Here is a 22,010-nt window from a genome sequence, read left to right on the forward strand (position 1 = left end):
ATTAAATTCTAACTGTTCCAACTTCAAAATATTCTGCCTACTTGGGAAATGTGTGCTCTACTTCAACAATTCCCCAAAAAATTCCAGGATTTCCCATAATTCCTTTTTTTTCTTCTTCTATTTTCCCCATTCAAAATAAATTGTCCATTTTTCAAAGTTCCACCATTTTCACATTTTTCAACCGATTCAAACCATTCCACCTTCAACGCATTCCACCATCCTGGAAATTAAAAACTACCCTTTTTACAAGTTCAAAAAAAATCCAGGATTTTCCAAAATTCCTGGTTTTCCAAAGCCCTATGTTCACCCTTTTTTCTGTCGACTACTCTTTCCACATTTTTCAACCCACTTTAACCGTTCTACCGTCTAATCATTCTTCTTTATCAGAACTGGGAAAATTCCCGGTTTTACTGAAATTCCAGGAATTCTGTAATATCATATCTTAAATTAACATGTTACTACATTCAACCAATTTCAAAAATTCCAACACCAACAATTTCAACTCATTCAGACCATTCAAGTTTTTTACCATTTTCCAAAAAATTCCGGCTTTTCCCGAAATTCCCACATTTTTCATTAAATTCTAACTGTTCCAACTTCAAAATATTCAGCCTATTTGGGAAATGTATGCTCTACTTCAACAAGTCCCAAAAAAATTCCAGGATTTTCCATAATTCCTTTTTTTTCTTCTTCCATTTTCCCCATTCAAAATAAATTGTCAATTTTTCAAACTTCCACCATTTTCACATTTTTCAACCGATTCAAACCATTCCACCTTCAACACATTCCACCATCCTGGAAATTCAAAACTACCCTTTTTCCAAGTTCAAAAAAATCCAGGATTTTCCAAAATTCCTGGTTTTCCAAAGCCCTATGTTCACCCTTTTTTCTCTTAATCAGAACTGGAAAAATTCCCGGTTTTACCGAAATTCCAGGAATTCTGTAATATCATATCTTCAATCAATCAATGTTTATTTATATCTTAAATCATGTTACTACATTCAACCAATTAAAAAAATTCCAACACCAACAATTTCAACTCATTCAGACCATTCAAGTTTTTTACCATTTTCAGAAAAATTCCCGCTTTTCCTGAAATTCCCACATTTTTTAGAAATTCCCATTGAAATGAAAGGGACATTTTTCAAAGTTCCACAACTCCCACATTTTTCATCTGATTCTAATTGCTTCAACTTCAAAATATTCAGCCTATTTGGGAATTTTGTGTTCTACTTCAAAATTCTAAAAAAATATTCCAGGATTTCCCATAATTCCTTTTTTTTTTTCTTTTTCCATTTTCCCCATTCAAAATAAATTGTCAATTTTTCAAGCTTCCGCCATTTCCACATTTTTCAACCGATTCAAACCATTCCACCTTCAACACATTGCACCATTCAGGAAATTTAAACTACAAAAAAGTTACAAAAAATTCCAGGATTTTCCAGAATTCCTGGTTTTCCAAAGCCCTATTTTCACCTTTTTTTCTGTTGAGTACTCCTCCCACATTTTTCAACCCACTTTAACCTTTCTACTATCTAAACATTCCTCTTAATCAGGACAAAAAAACCAAGTTTTTTTTTAACTGAAAAAATTCCCGGTTTTACCGAAATTGATAAATGATAAATGATAAATTCCAGGATTTCTGTAATATCATATCTTAATTCAACATGTTACTACTTCAACATTTATTCAACCAATTTCAAAAATTCCAACACCAACAATTTCAACTAATTCAGACAATTCAAGTTTTTTTTACCATTTTCAAAAAAATTCCCGCTTTTCCAGAAATTCCCACATTTGTTAGAAATTCCCATTGAAATGAATGGGACATTTTTCCACAACTCCAACATGTTTCATCCGATTCTAACTATTCCAACATCAAAATATTCTGCCTATTTGGGAAATGTGTGCTCCACTTCAACAATTCCCCAAAAATTCCAGGATTTCCCATAATTCTTTTTTTTTCTTCAATTTTCCCCATTCAAAATAAATTGTCCATTTTTCAAACTTACACCATTTTCACATTTTTCAACCGATTCAAACCATTCCACCTTCCACACATTTCACCATCCTGGAAATTCAAACTACCCTTTTTCCAAGTTCAAAACAATTCCAGATTTTCCAGAATTCCTGGTTTTCCAAAGCCCTATTTTCACCCTCTTTTCTGTCGACTACTCCTTCCACATTTTCAACCCACTTTAACCGTTTTACCGTCTAAACATTCCTCTTAATCACGACAAAAAACAAAGTTGTTTTTTGAACTGGAAAAATTCCCAGTTTACCCGAAATTCCAGGAATTCCTTAATACCATTTCTCAATTCAACATGTTACTACTTCAACATTTCTCGACCGATTTGAACAATTCCAACACCAACCATTTCAACTCATACAGACCATTGAAGCTTTTTACCATTTTCAAAAAACTTCCCACTTTTCCTGAAATTCCCACATTTTTGGGAAATTCCCTTTGAAATCAATGGGACATTATTCTAAGTTCCACAACTCCCACATTTTTCATCTGATTCAAACAGTTTCAACTTCAAAATATTCAGCCTGTTCAGGAATTGTGTGCTCAACTTCAACAATTCTGAAAAAAATTCCCGGATTTTCCATAATTGCTTTTTTTTTTTTTCATTTACCCATCCAAAATGAATTGTCCATTTTTTCAAACTTCCACAACTCCCAAATTTTTCAACCAATTCAAATCATTTCACCTTCAACACATTCCACTCATCCTAGACATTCAAACAACCATTTTTCCACATTCAACAAATTTCCAGAAATTCCTGTTTTTTTTCTAACCTTATTTCCAACCTCTTTCGTTTGATTACTCCTTTTCCTTTTTTCATCCCATTTCAAATATTTTTTTAGTCAGGACAAAAAAACAACTTTGTTTGGGAACTAGAAACATTCCTGGTTTTCCTGAAATTCCAGGAATTCCATAATACAATCTCTCAATTAAAAACTGTAACTACTTCAACATTTATTGACCGATTTAAACAATTCTAACACCAACCAATTCAGCTCATTCAGGATATTCACAATTTTTAATTCTGCTTTTCCCAAAATTCCCAAATTTCCAGGAAGTTCCCATTGAAATTAATGGGATATTTTTCCAACTTGCACAATTCCCATATCCACCTATTCAAACCATTCCAAAAATCAACACATTCAATTTATCCTGGAAAATTCAAACAACCATTTTTCCATGTTCAACAAATTTCCAGGAATTCCTGTTTTTTCCCAACCTTTTTTAATGCGATGACTCCTTTCACATTTTTCAACCCATTTCAACCGTTCCATCGTCAAAACCTTCCTCTTATTCAGGACAAAAAGAAAAGTGGGTTTAGAAACTTGAAAAATTCCCAATTTTTCTGAAATTCCGTAATACAATTTTTCAATTAAAAAACTGTTCCCACTTCGACATTTCTTGACCGATTTAAACAATTCCAACACCAAACAATTCAGCTAATTCAGGACATTATATTCCAAATCATTTTCAAAAAATTCCCGCTTTTCCCAAAATTTCCAAATTTCCAGGAAGTTCCCATTGAAATGAATGGGACATTTTTCCAAGTTGCACGATCCTCACATTTTTCAACCTTTTCAAACCATTCCAACATCAACACATTCCACTCATCCTGGACATTCAAACTACCACTTTTCCAAGTTCCAAACCAAAAGGAATATATATATATATATATATATATATATATATATATATATATATATATATATATATATATATATATATATATATATATATATATATATATATATATATATATATATATATATATATATATATATATATATATATATATATATATATATATATACATATATATTGTATTTGTATTGAATTTGCATATGTGGATCGCTTTTTTGCTTTTGTGTCGATGAGACATTCCTCCCACAAACCAGATGCACAAATAAATGTGACCTAAACACTCCACTGAACAACCAGCAGAGGGCACTGCAGCCAGAGTGGTCTCGGTCACAGAGCATTGTGTGAATTATATTTAAAATGCTCGGAGTTCTCCGCACAAAAACAATCCACGTCTTTACAGAGAGAACGCACAACAGGCTTGAGCTTGCTAACGTTAGCGTTGCAATTGGCTAATGCTAATTCATCCAGTTAATCTGAAAGACCGTGCTAGCTGCTTATTTTATTGTATCAATGCCGTTTGATGACCTTGTCTCGATGTAGATACTGATCTCTTATCAGTGCAATGTGTGGCTCTGGCTGCAGTGCCCTCTGCTGGTTGTTAAGGGGAGTGTGTAGGTCACATTTATTTGTGCATCTGGCTTGTGGGAGGAATGTCTCATCGACACAAAAGCAAAAAAGCGATCCACATATGCAAATTCAATACAAACACAAATACAAAATCAAGCATATTTATATTAAAATCTCAAAAATATATTTAGAAATACACGTTTATTTATACAAATTCTTGATTTATTTGTATGTCACATTTTTATATTTATACATTTTATTTGTTTATATTTTCAAATCTCAAAAATATATTTACAAATACGCGTTTATTTATACAAATTATGTATTTATTTGTATATCACATTTGGATTTGTATATTTATTAATGTATGCATATGTATTAATATCATATTGATGTATATATAAGTTAATGTGAGACAATACTACTTCCATAGAAAAATGGCCAATTCATTTTGAATGGGAAAAATGTCCCGGAAAACCTGGGATTCTGGGAAATCTGGGAATTTTTTGGAATTGGTCAAGGGACGATTCCTGAATAAGCTGAACAGTTTGAAGTTGGAACGGTTACCGGTCATCTCTAACCGGTAACAGTTAGAGATGCTACCTCAGTAGAAGCATTTAGGTCCCATCTTAAAACTCATTTGTATACTCTAGCCCAGGGGTCACCAACGCGGTGCCCGCGGGCACCAGGTAGCCCGTAAGGACCAGATGAGTAGCCCGCTGGCCTGTTCTAAAAATAGCTCAAATAGCAGCACTTACCAGTGAGCTGCCTCTATTTTTTTAATTTTATTTATTTACTAGCAAGCTGGTCTCACTTTGCCCGACATTTTTAATTCTAAGAGAGACAAAACTCAAATAGAATTTGAAAATCCAAGAAAATATTTTAAAGACTTGGTCTTCACTTGTTGAAATAAATTTATCAATAAATTTTTTTTTGCTTCTTATAACTTTCAGAAAGACAATTTTAGAGAAAAAATACAACCTTAAAAATGATTTTAGGATTTTTAAACACATATACCTTTTTACTAGAGATGTCCGATAATATCGGCCTGCCGATATTATCGGCCGATATATGCGTTAAAATGTAATATCGGAAATTATCGGTATCGTTTTTTTTTAAATTATCGGTATCGTTTTTTTAATTGTATTTTTTTAAATTTTTTTTTATTAAATCAACATAAAAAACCCAAGATACACTTACAATTAGTGCACCAACCCAAAAAACCTCCCTCCCCCATTTACACTCATTCACACAAAAGGGTTGTTTCTTTCTGTTATTAATATTCTGGTTCCTACATTATATATCAATATATATCAATACAGTCTGCAAGGGATACAGTCCGTAAGCACACATGATTGTGCGTGCTGCTGGTCCACTAATAGTACTAACGTTTAACAGTTAATTTTACTAATTTTCATTCATTACTAGTTTCTATGTAACTGTTTTATATTGTTGTACTTTCTTTTTTATTCAAGAAAATGTTTTTAATTTATTTATCTTATTTTACTAATTTTTTAAAAAAGTACCTTATCTTCACCATACCTGGTTGTCCAAATTAGGCATAATAATGTGTTAATTCCACGACTGCATATATCGGTTGATATCGGTATCGGTAATTAAAGAGTTGGACAATATCGGAATATCGGATATCGGCAAAAAGCCATTATCGGACATCCCTACTTTTTACCTTTTAAATTCCTTCCTTTTCTTTCCTGACAATTTAAATCAATGTTCAAGTAAATTTTAATTTTATTTTATTGTAAAGAATAATAAATACATTTTAATTTAATTCTTCATTTTAGCTTCTGTTTTTTCGACGAAAAATATTTGAGAAATATTTCTTCAAAGTTATTATGATTCAAATTAAAAAAAAAATATTCTGGAAAATCTAGAAAATCTGTAGAATCAAATTTAAATCTTATTTCAAAGTCTTTTGAATTTCTTTTAAAATTTTTGTTCTGGAAAATCTAGAAGAAATAATGATTTGTCTTTGTTAGAAATATAGCTTGGTCCAATTTGTTATATATTCTAACAAAGTGTAGATTGGATTTTAACCTATTTAAAACATATCATCAAAATTCGAAAAATAATCTTAATCAGGAAAAATTACCAATGATGTTCCATAAATTATTTTTTTAATTTTTTCAAAAAGATTCGAATTAGCTAGTTTTTCTCTTCTTTTTTTCGGTTTAATTTTGAATTTTAAAGAGTCGAAATTGAAGATAAACTATGTTTCAAAATTTGATTGTCATTTTTTTCGTATTTTCTCCTCTTTTAAACCGTTCAATTAAGTGTAAATATCATTAATTATTAATAATAACATAGAGTTAAAGGTAAATTGAGCAAATTGGCTATTTCTGGCAATTTATTTAAGTGTGTATCAAACTGGTAGCCCTTCGCATTAATCAGTACCCAAGAAGTAGCTCTTGGTTTCAAAAAGGTTGGTGACCCCTGCTCTAGCCTTTAAATAGACCCCCCTTTTAGACCAGTTGATCTGCCGTTTCTTTTCTTTTCTGCTCTGCTCCCCTCTCCCTCGTGGAGGGGGGGGGCACAGATTCGGTGGCCACGGATGAAGCTGTGGCTGTCCAGAGTTGGGACCCGGGGTGGACCGCTCGCCTGTGCATCGGTTGGGGACATCTCTGCGCTGCTGACCTGTCTCCGCTCGGGATGGTCTCCTGCTGGCCCCACTATGGACTGGACTCTCACTATTATGTTAGATCCACTATGGACTGGACTCTCACACTATTATGTTAGATCCACTATGGACTGGACTCTCACACTATTATGTTAGATCCACTATGGACTGGACTCTCACTATTATGTTAGATCCACTATGGACTGGACTCTCACACTATTATGTTAGATCCACTATGGACTGGACTCTCACACTATTATGTTAGATCCACTATGGACTGGACTCTCACACTATTATGTTAGATCCACTATGGACTGGACTCTCACACTATTATGTTAGATCCACTATGGCCTGGACTCTCACTATTATGTTAGATCCACTATGGACTGGACTTTCACAATATTATGCTAGATCCACTCGACGTCCATTGCACCGGTCGCCCTAGAGCAGGGGTCCCCAAACTTTTTGACTCCGGGGTTAAAATAATAAATGATAAATGGGTTATACTTGTATAGCGCTTTTCTACCTTCAAGGTACTCAAAGCGCTGTGACAGTATTTCCACATTCACCCATTCACACACACATTCACACACTGATGGCGGGAGCTGCCATGCAAGGCGCTAACCAGCAGCCATCAGAGGCAAAGGGTGAAGTGTCTTGCCCAAGGACACAACGGACGTGACTAGGATGGTAGAAGGTGGGGATTGAACCCCAGTAACCAGCAACCCTCCAATTGCTGGCACGGCCACTCTACCAACTTCGCCACGCCGCCGGGTTAAAATAATTTGTTATTATTATTATTATTATCGTTGTATGTACATACTGTATATTATGTAAATATTATACAATGTTATATTTTATATTGCTACTACGGTACATTTTTAGTCTATTTTATCAATCAATCAATCAATGTTTATTTATAGCCCTAAATCACAAGTGTCTCAAAGTGCTGCATAAGCCACAACGACATCCTCGGTTCAGAGCCCACATCAGGGCAAGGAAAAACTCACAACCCAGTTGGATGTCAATGTGAATGACTATGAGAAACCTTGGAGAGGACCGCAGATGTGGGTGACCCCCCCCCCCCTAGGGGAGACCGGATGCAATGGACGTCGAGTGGGTCTAGCATAATATTGTGAAAGTCCAGTCCATAGTGGATCTAACATAATAGTGAAAGTCCAGTCCATAGTGGATCTAACATAATAGTGAAAGTCCAGTCCATAGTGGATCTAACATAATAGTGAGAGTCCAGTCCATAGTGGATCTAACATAATAGTGTGAGAGTCCAGTCCATAGTGGATCTAACATAATAGTGAGAGTCCAGTCCATAGTGGATCTAACATAATAGTGTGAGAGTCCAGTCCATAGTGGATCTAACATAATAGTGTGAGAGTCCAGTCCATAGTGGATCTAACATAATAGTGAGAGTCCAGTCCATAGTGGATCTAACATAGTAGTGTGAGAGTCCAGTCCATAGTGGATCTAACATAATAGTGTGAGAGTCCAGTCCATAGTGGATCTAACATAAAAGTGTGAGAGTCCAGTCCATAGTGGATCTAACATAATAGTGTGAGAGTCCAGTCCAGAGTGGATCTAACATAATAGTGTGAGAGTCCAGTCCATAGTGGGGCCAGCAGGAGACCATCCCGAGCGGAGACGGGTCAGCAGCGCAAAGATGTCCTTAACTGATGACCCCGGGTCCCGACTCTGGACAGCCAGCACTTCATCCATGGCCACCGGACCTGTGTCCCCCCCTCCACAAGGGAGATTATACCTACATTGTCCTTTCCATCCTTACACTTTCCATCCTTTGTATCTGAGCTACTGTGAGGAACAATTTCCCTCGTGGATCATTAAAGTTTGTCCAAGTCTAAGTCTAAGTCTAAGTCGAACATGCCCCTAGATGGTGTACCTAATGAAGTGACCCACTGAAAGCTGCACTTCATCTTGCGGCCACCAGAGGTCAGTGTTTATCTGCGAGCAGGGACGTCAAAGAGGTCATGGCGTCAACACGCAAACACGCTGGTGTTGCCCAGCCCGGCGTGTCACGTGTTCTTTGACTTCCGTCTTGGACGCCCCCCCCCCCCCCCCCCCCACCTACCCACGCCCCTTTCCCGGTGTTTCCACAACACCGGGATGTCCGCCAGGTGCGGCCGGACGCGTCCATGCACGGCGGCCTCTCTTTAGCACGCCACTTCCATATAAGGGCATTCCGCTCTGCCTCGCACCTGTTAAGGGGGGCAGTGGAAAATGTTGGAGCGTGAAAATTCCATCTTTCCGTCAAATCCTGCTTAAGTCCCCCAAAGCCGCTCGTCCTCTCGGCTTGGCGTGCGTGGGACACGCTGCCCGTGAAAGGAGTTTTTCCCCATCCACACAGCGCCCCCCGCAGGGCCGACATGTGTACTGTTGTCTTTTCTGAACTGTGCAAAACTTCTTTTAACGCCAACAATGTCCGTCTTTCATGGTTTGGACAACTTCCTACTGTTGCTAGGCAGACTTCCATCCATGAAGAAGACTTTTGACCCACTTAGCTGACCCGTCTCCTCCATACAACATGAAGAAAGTCTCTCTTCTTCTTCTTTCTTTTTTTTTTTTTAGCGACGCCTCCTGATTTATAGAGCCTTTTTTTCTTCTTGACACACACATTCTTGTATTTGTGACCTTCTTGAGACCTCCGAATAAAGCCTCCCTCTTTAGGACCACCCTTTCTAGATATATAAAGATATGTATTTACCACATTAATAACACACACACACACACACACACACACACACAGACACACACACACACACACACACACACACACATACACACACACACACACACACACACACACACACACACAAACACACACTTTTGTATTTGTGACCTTCTTGAGACCTCCGAATAATGCCTCCCTGTTTAGGACCACCCCTTCTAGATACAAACCCCGTTTCCATATGAGTTGGGAAATTGTGTTAGATGTAAATATAAACGGAATACAATGATTTGCAAATCATTTTCAACCCATATTCAATTGAATATGCTACAAAGACAACATATTTGATGTTCAAACTGATAAAACTTTTTTTTTTGCAAATAATCATTAACTTTACAATTTGATGCCAACAACACGTGACAAAGAAGTTGGGAAAGGCGGCAATAAATACTGATAAAGTTGAGGAATGCTCATCAAACACTTATTTGGAACATCCCAAGGTGAACAGGCAAATTGGGAACAGGTGGGTGCCATGATTGGGTATAAAAGTAGATTCCATGAAATGCTCAGTAATTCACAAACAAGGATGGGGCGAGGGTCACCACTTTGTCAACAAATGCCTGAGCAAATTGTTGAACAGTTTAAGAAAAACCTTTCTCAACCAGCTATTGCAAGGAATTTAGGGATTTCACCATCTACGGTCCGTAATATCATCAAAGGGTTCAGAGAATCTGGAGAAATCACTGCACGTAAGCAGCTAAGCCCGTGACCATCGATCCCTCAAGCGGTACTGCATCAACGAGCGACATCAGTGTGTAAAGGATATCACCACATGGGCTCAGGAACACTTCAGAAACCCACTGTCAGTAACTACAGTTGGTCGCTACATCTGCAAGTGCAAGTTAAAACTCTCCTATGCAAGGCGAAAACCGTTTATCAACAACACCCAGAAACGCCGTCGGCTTTGCTGGGCCTGAGCTCATCTAAGATTGACTGATACAAAGTGGAAAAAGTGTTCTGTGGTCTGACGAGTCCACATTTCAAATTGTTTTTGGAAACTGTGGACGTCGTGTCCTCCGGACCAAAGAGGAAAATAACCATCCGGATTGTTCTAGGCGCAAAGTGTAAAAGCCAGCATCTGTGATGGTATGGGGGTGTATTAGTGCCCAAGACATGGGTAACTTACACATCTGTGAAGGCACCATTAATGCTGAAAGGTACATACAGGTTTTGGAGCAACATATGTTGCCATCCAAGCAACGTTACCATGGACGCCCCTGCTTATTTCAGCAAGACAATGCCAAGCCACGTGTTACATCAACGTGGCTTCATAGTAAAAGGGTGCGGGTACTAGACTGGCCTGCCTGTAGTCCAGACCTGTCTCCCATTGAAAATGTGTGGCGCATTATGAAGCCTAAAATAGCACAACGGAGACCCCCGGACTGTTGAACAACTTAAGCTGTACATCAAGCAAGAATGGGAAAGAATTCCACCTGAGAAGCTTCAAAAATGTGTCTCCTCAGTTCCCAAACGTTTACTGAGTGTTGTTAAAAGGAAAGGCCATGTAACACAGTGGTGAACATGCCCTTTCCCAACTACTTTGGCACGTGTTGCAGCCATGAAATTCTAAGTTAATTATTATTTGCAAAAATAATAACGTTTATGAGTTTGAACATCAAATATCTTGTCTTTGTAGTGCATTCAATTGAATATGGGTTGAAAAGGATTTGCAAATCATTTATATTTACATCTAATACAATTTCCCAACTCATATTGAAACGGGGTTTGTAATTTCCCCTCTGGGATTATTAGAGTATTTCTGATTCTGTTTTTTTTAATTTAGTTTAGAATGAACGGAAGGTACACGGACCGTTTTGTATCACATTGTTAAAAATAAAGTTCTGGGAGAAGGAAAAATGCACTTCAATTGGGTCAGTGGCCTGGTGGTTAGAGCAGGCCTGGGCAATTATTTTGGGGGGCCAAATTTAGAGAAAAAAATGTGTCTGGGGGCCGGTATATCTATTTTTAGGAACACTAATACAAAACCTCACAATAATGTCTGATTAAATACTAAAAACATTATGACAGACTGCTTTAAAAAACGTAATGTAATTTTACACTTTTCTATGAAGGATAAAACACTGAATATTGACAACATATGAACATCACACCCCCTCTCTATCGACATATTTTACAATCAAGCAAAACACAACAAAAATGCAACAAACAGCGAAATATGAACGCAAAGGGTAAAAAGAACCCCACCTACAATCTGATATATCTGATACATCACTAAGCTTTAGTACTTTGTTGTAAAAATCTCCTTCCGCGTCTGTCCCTGACACCCGCATTTCAGGCTGGCCGCTCTGGAAACACTCTGTGGAAAAGCTCCCCACCCACACTGCTTGGTGCCTCGTCTGAACTGCTGTGACTTAGATGACCATAGTAACTAATTAAATTACCATAGTAACTAGTACTATGTACAGATTACTTCTAGACCTCCACCCCGGATCCCACCTCACTCCTACCCACTTCTCCAAAGTGGGCTGGCTCAGGGTGGAGGACAGAGTAAAACAACTTGCACTGAGCCTAGTCCATAAAATCCGCTACACCTCCCTGATACCGAAGTACATGTCAAACTACTTCCTTAACGTAAATGACCGCCATAACCACAACACCAGGGGGAGCTCCTTTAACCACGTTAAACCCAGATTCCGATCTAACAAAGGTCTTAACTCATTTTCCTTCTATGCCACATCAATTCACTCCCAACAGGTGTAAAAGAAAGGGCATCTCTATCCTCCTTCAAAACCGCACTAAAATAACACCTCCAGGCAACTTCAACCCTAAAATAACACCCTCCCTTCCACATCCTACCTCCCCGGATTGTAAATAATCAAATGTAGATACTTATTCTTATGCTTTCTGATCTCTCTCTCTATCTCTCTATGTCCACCATAGGTGGGTAGTAACGCGCTACATTTACTCTGTTACGTTACTTGAGTAACTTTTGGGATGAATTGTACTTCTAAGAGTAGTTTTAATGCAACATACTTTTACTTTTACTTGAGTATATTTATAGAGAATAAACGCTACTTTTACTCCGCTCCATTTATCTACATTCAGCTCGCTACTCGCTACTGATTTTTATCGATCTGTTAATGCACGCTTTGTTTGTTTTGGTTTGTCAGACAGACCTTCAAAGTAGGATCTACCCATACCTGCGTTTCACCAATCAGATGCAGTCACTGGTGACGTTGGACTCCGTTTCACCAATCAGATGCAGTCACTGGTGACGCTGGACCAATCAAACAGAGCCAGGCGGTCACATGACCGCCACACTTAAACAAGTTGAAAAACTTATTGGGGTGTTACCATTTAGTGGTCAGTTGTACGGAATATGTACTGTACTGTGCGATCTACTAATAAAAGTTTCAATCAATCAATCAAAAGTGTGAAGGAAAAAAGACACTTTTTTATTTCAACCATACCTCCCGTCAAAAGCCTAAAGACTGACCGCACAGTTCCTGTCTTCACAATAAAAGTGCCGCTCCATCGCGCCTGCGCTAACAAAATAAGAGTCTCCGAAAGCCAGCGCAAACAAGCTAGCAAGCTACAGAGTTTGCCGCCAATGTATTTCTTGTAAAGTGTATAATAACGAATATGGAAGCTGGACAAATAAGATGCCAAAACCAACCTCTTTCACGTGGTATTAGACAGAAAGGAGGAACTTTTTTTCTCCTCCATTTGAAAATGTGGACGTTATCAGCACTACTGTCTGAATCCAATCAATGCAAGTCATCAGAATCAGGTAATACACCAACTTATATTCTTGTCTTCATGAAGGAAAGGAATCTATATGTTAAACATGCATTATATTCATTAAAACACCTTTAACATGTGAACAAAAACAGCAAAATAAATAAAAATTATATACTGTGTATATATATATATATATATATATATATATATATATATATATATATATATATATATATATATATATATATATATATATATATATATATATATATATATATATATATATGCATATATATATATATATACACACTACCGTTCAAAAGTTTGGGGTCACATTGAAATGTCCTTATTTTTGAAGGAAAAGCACTGTACTTTTCAATGAAGATAACTTTAAACTGGTCTTAACTTTAAAGAAATACACTCTATACATTGCTAATGTGGTAAATGACTATTCTAGCTGCAAATGTCTGGTTTTTGGTGCAATATCTACATAGGTGTATAGAGGCCCATTTCCAGCAACTATCACTCCAGTGTTCTAATGGTACAATGTGTTTGCTCATTGGCTCAGAAGGCTAATTGATGATTAGAAAACCCTTGTGCAATCATGTTCACACATCTGAAAACAGTTTAGCTCGTTACAGAAGCTACAAAACTGACCTTCCTTTGAGCAAATTGAGTTTCTGGAGCATCACATTTGTGGGGTCAATTAAACGCTCAAAATGGCCAGAAAAAGAGAACTTTCATCTGAAACTCGACAGTCTATTCTTGTTCTTAGAAATGAAGGCTATTCCACAAAATTGTTTGGGTGACCCCAAACTTTTGAACGGTAGTATATATATATATATATATATATATATATATATATATATATATATATATATATATATATATATATATATATATATATATATATATATATATATGATATGTGTGTGTATGTTTATGTATATAGGAGGTAGATCACTTCGACTTGGTCATTTAAAAAGTAGCTCGCCTGCTGAAAAAGTGTGGGCACCCCTGGCTTACATGAACTCAACGTCAAATTTGAGGAAGCACACCGCGGTAAGTAAGGTTAGTAGATATTTTGGCTGTCACCGTAGGCTGATGTTAGCTTCCCTGCTATGAATCACTGTCAAATGTACATCGTGTGGGGACATTTATTAACGCACTGCAGACTCACAGACAAACACACACACACACACGCACACACACACACACATGCATGGAAACACCAATCAGAAGTGCACAGTGTGTTTACCATAAATTGATTAACGTTGAAAAACTTATTGGGGTGTTACCATTTAGTGGTCAATTGTACGGAATATGTACTGTACTGTGCAATCTACTAATACAAGTTTCCATCAATCAATTAATGAATGCCTACTGAACCTATGGTGCTGTTATGTTATTGGGGCTCATTTTGCCTTAATTTTTTTTTATTTTAATGTATTATTATTTAATATATATTATTGTTTTAGTTGCTTAAGAGATATTCCTGGCTCTGAATTTGCTCATTGCTATTTTTGTTTTTGTGCATTATTTGTTGCCGTCATCATTAAACAAACAGGTTACTCATCGGTTACTCAATACTTGAGTAGTTTTTTCACAACATACTTTTTACTTTTACTCAAATAAAATATTTGGGTGACTACTCCTTACTTTAACTTGAGTAATAAATCTCTAAAGTAACAGTACTCTTACTGGAGTACAATTTCTGGCTACTCTACCCACCTCTGATGTCCACTACTTGCTGTACATATCCTACCAAGTCAGTCCTACACTGTTCCAATGTCGATTTCTCTAATGATGCAATTGTTGATGACTGAAGTGTTGATATCAACCAAACCTAACACCCCCCATTCCACACCCCGGATTGTAAATAATGTAAATAATTCAATGTATATACCCTGATGATTATATTGTGTGATGACTGTATTATGATGATAGTATATATCTGTATCATGAATCAATTTAAGTGGACCCCAACTTAAACAAGTTGAAAAATGTATTTGAGTGTTACCATTTAGTGGTCAATTGTATGGAATATGTACTGTACTGCAATCTACTAATAAAAGTTTCAATCAATCAATCAATCAATCAATCAAGTATATCATGCAAAAGTGCAGATTCCAACCATTGAAATACTTTGTATGGTTCAAGACTTACGGTCATTTGAAAACATCCTTCAACATCATAATGGCAGCTACAGTTTCCATCTTAAAGATTTAAAAAAATTATTTGGGAATGTCCGGCGGGCCAGATTGAAAAGCTTAACGGGCCGCATGTGGCCCCCCGGGCCTTAATTTGCCCAGGTCTGGGTTAGAGTGTCCGCCCTGAGATCGGTAGGTTGTGAGTTCAAACCAAAGACTATAAAAATGGGACCTTAAAAAGGGGTAGAAAAGCGCTATACAAGCGCTATACAAGTACAACCATTCAACCATTTACCTATTACCTCCCTGCTTGGCACTCAGCATCAAGGGTTGGAATTGGGGGTTAAATCACCAAAAATTATTCCTGGCCACTGCTGCTGCTCACTGCTCCCCTCACCTCCCAGGGCAGACCTGGGCAAATTAAGGCCCGGGGGCCACATGCGGCCCGTTAAGCTTTTCAATCTGGCCTGCCGTACATTCCCAAATAATTTTTTTAGGATGTTTTCAAAAGACCGTAAGTAGGGATGTCCGATAATGGCTTTTTTTCCGATCTCGATATTCCGATATTGACCAATCCCTTAATTACCGATACCGATATCAACCGATACCGATATATACAGTGGTGGAATTAACACACTATTATGCCTAATTTGGACAACCAGGTATGGTGAAAATAAGGTCCTTTTAAAAAAAAAAATAAAAAAAAAATAAGATAAATAAATAAATTAAAACATTTTCTTGAATAGAAAAGAAAGTAAAACAATATAAAAACAGTTACATAGAAACTAGTAATTAATGAAAATGAGTAAAATTAACTGTTAAAGGTTAGTACTATTAGTGGACCAGCAGCACGCACAATCATGTGTGCTTACGGACTGTATCCCTTGCAGACTGTATTGATATATATTGACATATAATGTAGGAACCAGAATATTAATAACAGAAAGAAACAACCCTTTTGTGTGAATGAGTGTAAATGGGGGAGGGAGGTTTTTTGGGTTGGTGTACTAATTGTGAGTGTATCTTATGTTTTTTATGTTGATTTAATAAAAAATAAAAAAAAAATAAAAAAACAACGATACCGATACCAATAATTTCCGATATTACATTTTAAAGCATTTATCGGCCATCTCTAACCGTAAGTCTTGAACCATACAAAGTATTTCAATGGTTGGAATCTGTGCTTTTGCATCATATACCAGTTACTATGGTAATCTAATTAGTTACTATGGTAATTTAATTAGTTACTATGGTAATCTAAGTCACAGCAGCTCAGACGAGGCACCAAGCAGTGTGGGTGGGGAGCGTTTCCACAGAGTGTTTCGAGAGCGGTCAGCCTGAAATGCGGGTGTCAGGGACAGACGCGGAAGGAGATTTTCACAACAAAGTACTAAAGCTTAGTGATGTATCAGATATATCAGATTGTAGGTGGCGTTCTTTTTACCCTTTGCGTTCATATTTCGCTGTTTGTTGCACTTTTGTTGCGTTTCGCTTGATTGTAAAATATGTCGATAGAGAGGGGTGTGATGTTCATATGTTGTCAATATTCAGTGTTTTATCCTTCATAGAAAAGTGTAAAATTCCATTAAATTTTTTAAGGCGGTCTGTCATAACGTTTTTAGCATTCAGTCAGACATTATTGTGAAGTTTTGTATTAGTGTTCCTAATAATAGATCTTCGCAGCCGAGTGTGAAGCGACTTGGATGAGAATCAGCACCTCCAAGTCCGAGTCCATGGTTCTCGCCCGGAAAAGGGTGGAGCGCCATCTCCGGGTTGGGGAGGAGACCCTGCCCCAAGTGGAGGAGTTCAAGTACCTCGGAGTCTTGTTCACGAGTGAGGGAAGAGTGGATGGTGAGACCGACAGGTGGATATGGGCGTGGCTATGGACGTGGTCACCATGACATCATCGAGTAATTTGCATAATGTACTACAATTATATGATTTTCTCTAAAAAGGCTTAAAAAATGTATACTTACTAATTAACAATAACAGTTTTGTTTTAAACGTCCATCCATCCATCCATCCATTTTACAATATAATTACAACACTTTATGTACATATTTATATACAGATTTGAACAATAAGTTATTCACTGAAATATATTTATTAATTGTGGTTCTTACAAAAAATATATCTTATAAAATATAAAAGCTAAAATGTCTCTTAAAGCTCAGCCCCTTTAATTAGTGCATACTAAATAATTGAACTTTAGCCTACTACTACAACCATATTATTTACCAGCAACATAAAGTGAAACAGAGGCAGAGGTGTCCTGCCACAGTCAGTAACAAATAACCAGAAAACAGTAGTGGTCAAATACAAATAAGGCAACAAGAGAAGTATCCTACACTTCTCTTTTGTAAAGTAAATCTGAACAGCCTATATGGGCATCTACATCAACTATATGATTTGCCTTAAAAGCTGGACAGGACAAAAAAAAAACCCAAAACGTTTATTTGTGGCGGACGTAATTCTTTCGTGGCGGGCCGCCACAAATAAATGAATGTGTGGGAAACACTGTTGTGGTGAAGAAGGAGCTGAGTCGGGAAGGCAAAGCTCTCAATTTAGCGGTCGATCTACGTTCCCATCCTCACCTATGGTCATGTGCTTTGGGATATGACCGAAAGGACAAGATCACAGGTACAAGCGGCCGAAATGAGTTTCCTCCGCCGGGTGGCAGGGCTCTCCCTCGGAGATAGGGTGAGAAGCTCTGTCATCCGGGGGGAGCTCAAAGTAAAGCCGCTGCTCCTCCACATGGAGAGGAGCCAGATGAGGTCCGACCGGTAAGAGGCCAAGGGGAAGACCCAGGACACGTTGGGAAGACTATGTCTCCCGGCTGGCCTGGGAACGCTTTGGGATCCCCCGGGAAGAGCTGGACAAAGTGGCTGGGGAGAGGGAATTCTGGGCTTCCCTGCTTAGGCTGCTGCCCCCGCGACCCAACCTCGGATAAGTGGAAGAAGATGGATGGATAATAGATATACCGGCCCCCAGACACATTTTTTTCTCTAAATTTGGCCCCCCGAGTCAAAATAATTGCCCAGGCCTGTCCCAGGGGGTGAACAAGGGCATGGGTTAAGTCCATAGGACACATTTCACCACACCTAGTGTGTGTGTGTGAGACAATCATTGGTACTTTAACTTTACTTCAACTAAGCCCCGCCCCCTGCGGCGCACCTAGACGCATGTCAGGTGACACTTCCGGGTTTGGAGTGAAAGAGAAGAAAGTTGCCTTAAAGTTGTTGTTTTTTTCCCCCCCAGCCCCCAGTACTTTCTTTCAACGACAATGTCGTAGAAAACTTCGCGCTCAAAACAAGCACCGTCGTTCAGAAAGGCAACAAAATTAACTGAACAGATATATTCTACCATACATAGATAGAAGTGGCGTGTTTTGTTTGCACGCAGCCAAGCCTTATCGACACTTCGCTCGCTTCCGGCTTTGGGAGGGGAGGGGGGAGGAAAGGGGGAGGAGTCGGCGTTCGCTCTGCAAAGTGCGGGATTCGAACGCTGAACCTCAAGCATGACACCGGCACGGCAGCGCGCAGCGTGAACAACTTTTTTTTTTTTTTTTTTTTTTTTTTGGTGGAAGCGCCGCGAGTTTTTGTTGGGTCGGCATGTCGGACAGCGCGTCCAGTTTCCTGCACATCGGAGACCTGGTGTCTCTGTACGCTGAAGGCACCGTCAATGGCTTCATCAGCACCCTGGGGTGAGTGCACACACACACACACACACACATACACACACGCACACCTACACACACACACACGCACACACACACACACCTGCCAGCTTGTGGTAAAAGTTGCAACTTCTGACGTCATTTCAAACTAGTGTGCTGTCTTCCATACCTCCAGGAATACAACATGCACGTCAAAGTCAAGCCAAACCATCAAAACTAGCAGTTTTACCCAACATTAAAAATTAAAAAAAAAAAAATTCACTCACCCATCAACTTTCTTGTTTGTAAATATGTTTTTGTTTGTGCTGGTCCTGGCTTCTTTACTGTGTTCTATTCAGTCACAGCGCCACCTGCGGCTGTGGCATGCGATCAACTGCCCGTCCTTGCATTATTTTTGTCCCGTCGAAGTGGCGACTGACATGTGTTTTAAACGACTTAAAGTGCATTATTGTGTCAGAATATTTTGTACAAAAAAATAACGACACTCGTTTGTGTTAAGAGGACTTGAGCGGCCATCTTGGAGAGGAGACTAGCTAGTTAGCGTGATCAACTACTAGTGTTTTTTAGCGCATGTACCCGACTTTCCATGATTTTTCCCCTTAAAGTGGCAATTAATTTGTTTTTGAAACACTTTTATTGAAGTTAACGATGACATTATTGTGTTGGAATAGTTTGTTAAAAATAATAGCAAGGGATTTGTTTGTGTTAAGAGGACTTGAGCGGCCATCTTGGAGAGGAGACTAGCTAGTTAGCGTGATGAACTGTTAGTGTTTTTTAGCGCATGTACCCGACTTTCCATGATTTTTCCCCTTAAAGTGGCAATTAATTTGTTTTTAAAACACTTTTAGTGAAGTTAAAGATGACATTATTGTGTTGGAATAGTTTGTTAAAAAAAAAAACGAGAGACCTGTTTGTGTTAAGAGGACTTGAGCGGCCATTTTGGAAAATGAACTAGCTAGTTAGCGTGATCAACTGCAGATGTTTTATACTGCATGTACCCGTCTTTCCATGATTTTTCCCCTTAAAGTGGCACTTAATTTGTTTTTGAAACACCTGCCAGCTTGTGGTAAAAGTTGCGACTTCTGACGTCAGTTCAAACTAGTGTGCTGTCTTCCATACCTCTAGGAATACAACATGCATGTCAAAGTCAAGCCAAACCATCAAAACTAGCAGTTTTACCCAACATAAAAAAATTAATACAAATATTTCACTCACACATCAACTTTCTTGTTTGTAAATATGTTTTTGTTTGTGCTGGTCCTGGCTTCTTTACTGTGTTTTATTCAGTCACGGCGCCACCTTCCGTCCTTGCATTATTTTTGTCCCGTCGAAGTGGCGACTGACATGTGTTTTAAACGACTTAAAGTGCATTATTGTGTCGGAATATTTTGTACAAAAAAATAACGACACTCGTTTGTGTTAAGAGGACTTGAGCGGCCATCTTGGAGAGGAGACTAGCTAGTTAGCGTGATCAACTACTAGTGTTTTTTAGTGCATGCATTCGACTTTCCATGATTTTTCCCCTTAAAGCGGCACTTAATTTGCTTTTGAAACACTTTTATTGAAGTCAACGATGACATTATTGTGTTGGAATAGTTCGTAATTAAAATAACAAGGTTTGTTTGTGTCTTGAAGACTTGGGCGGCCATCTTGGAGAGGAGACTAGCTAGTTAGCGTGATCAACTACTAGTGTTTTTTAGTGCATGCATTCGACTTTCCATGATTTTTCCCCTTAAAGTGGCATTTAATTTGTTTTTGAAACACTTTTATTGAAGTTAACGATGACATTATTGTGTTGGAATAGTTCGTAATTAAAATAACAAGGTTTCTTTGTGTCTTGAAGACTTGGGCGGCCATCTTGGAGAGGAGACTAGCTCGTTAGCGTGATCAACTACTAGTGTTTTTTAGTGCATGCACCCGACTTTCCATGATTTTTCCCCTTAAAGTGGCACTTAATTGGTTTTTGAAACACTTTTACTGAAGTTAACGTTGACGATATTGTGTTGGAATAGTTCGCAATTAAAATGAACAAGATTTATTTGTGTCGTAAAGACTTGGGCGGCCATCTTGGAGAGGGGTCTAGTTGGTTAGCGTGATCAACTTTTTGTGCGACAGCCTGTCTTGCCATTATTTTTCACCTTCAAATGGTGACTCATGTTTTTAAAACACTTATATTGCAGTTAGCGATTACATTGTCGTGTTGGAATAGGTTGTTAAAAAAATAACGAGAGACCTGTTTGTGTTAAGAGGACTTGAGCGGCCATCTTGGAGAGGAGACTAGCTAGTTAGTCAGACAGTGGTGCTGATAACGTCCACATTTTCAAATGGAGGAGAAAAAAAGTCCTCCTTTCTGTCCAATACCACATGAAAGTGGTTGGTTTTTGGCATCTTATTTGTCCAGCGTCTGTACTCCTTGGTATACACTTTACAAGAAATACATTGGCAGCAAACTCCGTAGCTTGCTAGCTTGTGCACGCCAGCTTTCTGAGACTCTTAGTTTGTTAGCGCAGGCAGGATGAAGCAGCGCTTTTATTGTGCAACAGTGCAGTCGGTTTTTGGAGTTTTGACGACAGGTACGGCGCCAGAGTCTGTTGAAATAAAAAGTGTTCCTGTCGGTCATTTTTTCTTATATATGAGCTGGCAGCAGCCGGCGTCATCTCAGAAGACCCTCGGGTGCCGTGAATGTCAATCAAGTGACGAAAGTGACGTCAGAGTGAAGATTTATGATCGCTCATTTTTAGGACTATTTTTTTAATGCCTGGCTGGCGATCGACTGACACACCCTCCGCGATCGACCGGTAGCTCGCGATCAACGTAATGGGCACCCCTGGGCTAGAGTATACAAATGAGTT

The 22,010-nt window shown here is 38.3% G+C and overlaps 2 protein-coding genes across 2 annotated transcripts in view; one reads left to right on the forward strand and one right to left on the reverse strand.

Annotated features, from left to right (window-relative positions):
• LOC133653418 (G-protein coupled receptor 37-like 1) overlaps positions 1 to 19,558 on the reverse strand; it is a 34,690-nt gene extending 15,132 nt beyond the window's left edge. Inside the window, exon 1 of the mRNA XM_062052649.1 lies at positions 19,425 to 19,558. The gene's annotated coding sequence lies outside the window, so the exon portion shown is untranslated. The remainder of the gene's footprint in view (positions 1 to 19,424) is intronic.
• Positions 18,938 to 22,010, forward strand: part of itpr3 (inositol 1,4,5-trisphosphate receptor, type 3) — a 149,991-nt gene continuing 146,918 nt past the window's right edge. Inside the window, exon 1 of the mRNA XM_062052648.1 lies at positions 18,938 to 19,185. Coding sequence (XP_061908632.1) covers positions 19,094 to 19,185 — 92 coding nt within the window. The 5' untranslated portion in view covers positions 18,938 to 19,093. The remainder of the gene's footprint in view (positions 19,186 to 22,010) is intronic.

The sequence above is a fragment of the Entelurus aequoreus genome, linkage group LG07, assembly GCF_033978785.1.
Source record: "Entelurus aequoreus isolate RoL-2023_Sb linkage group LG07, RoL_Eaeq_v1.1, whole genome shotgun sequence".
In the NCBI taxonomy this organism is placed as follows: domain Eukaryota; kingdom Metazoa; phylum Chordata; class Actinopteri; order Syngnathiformes; family Syngnathidae; genus Entelurus; species Entelurus aequoreus.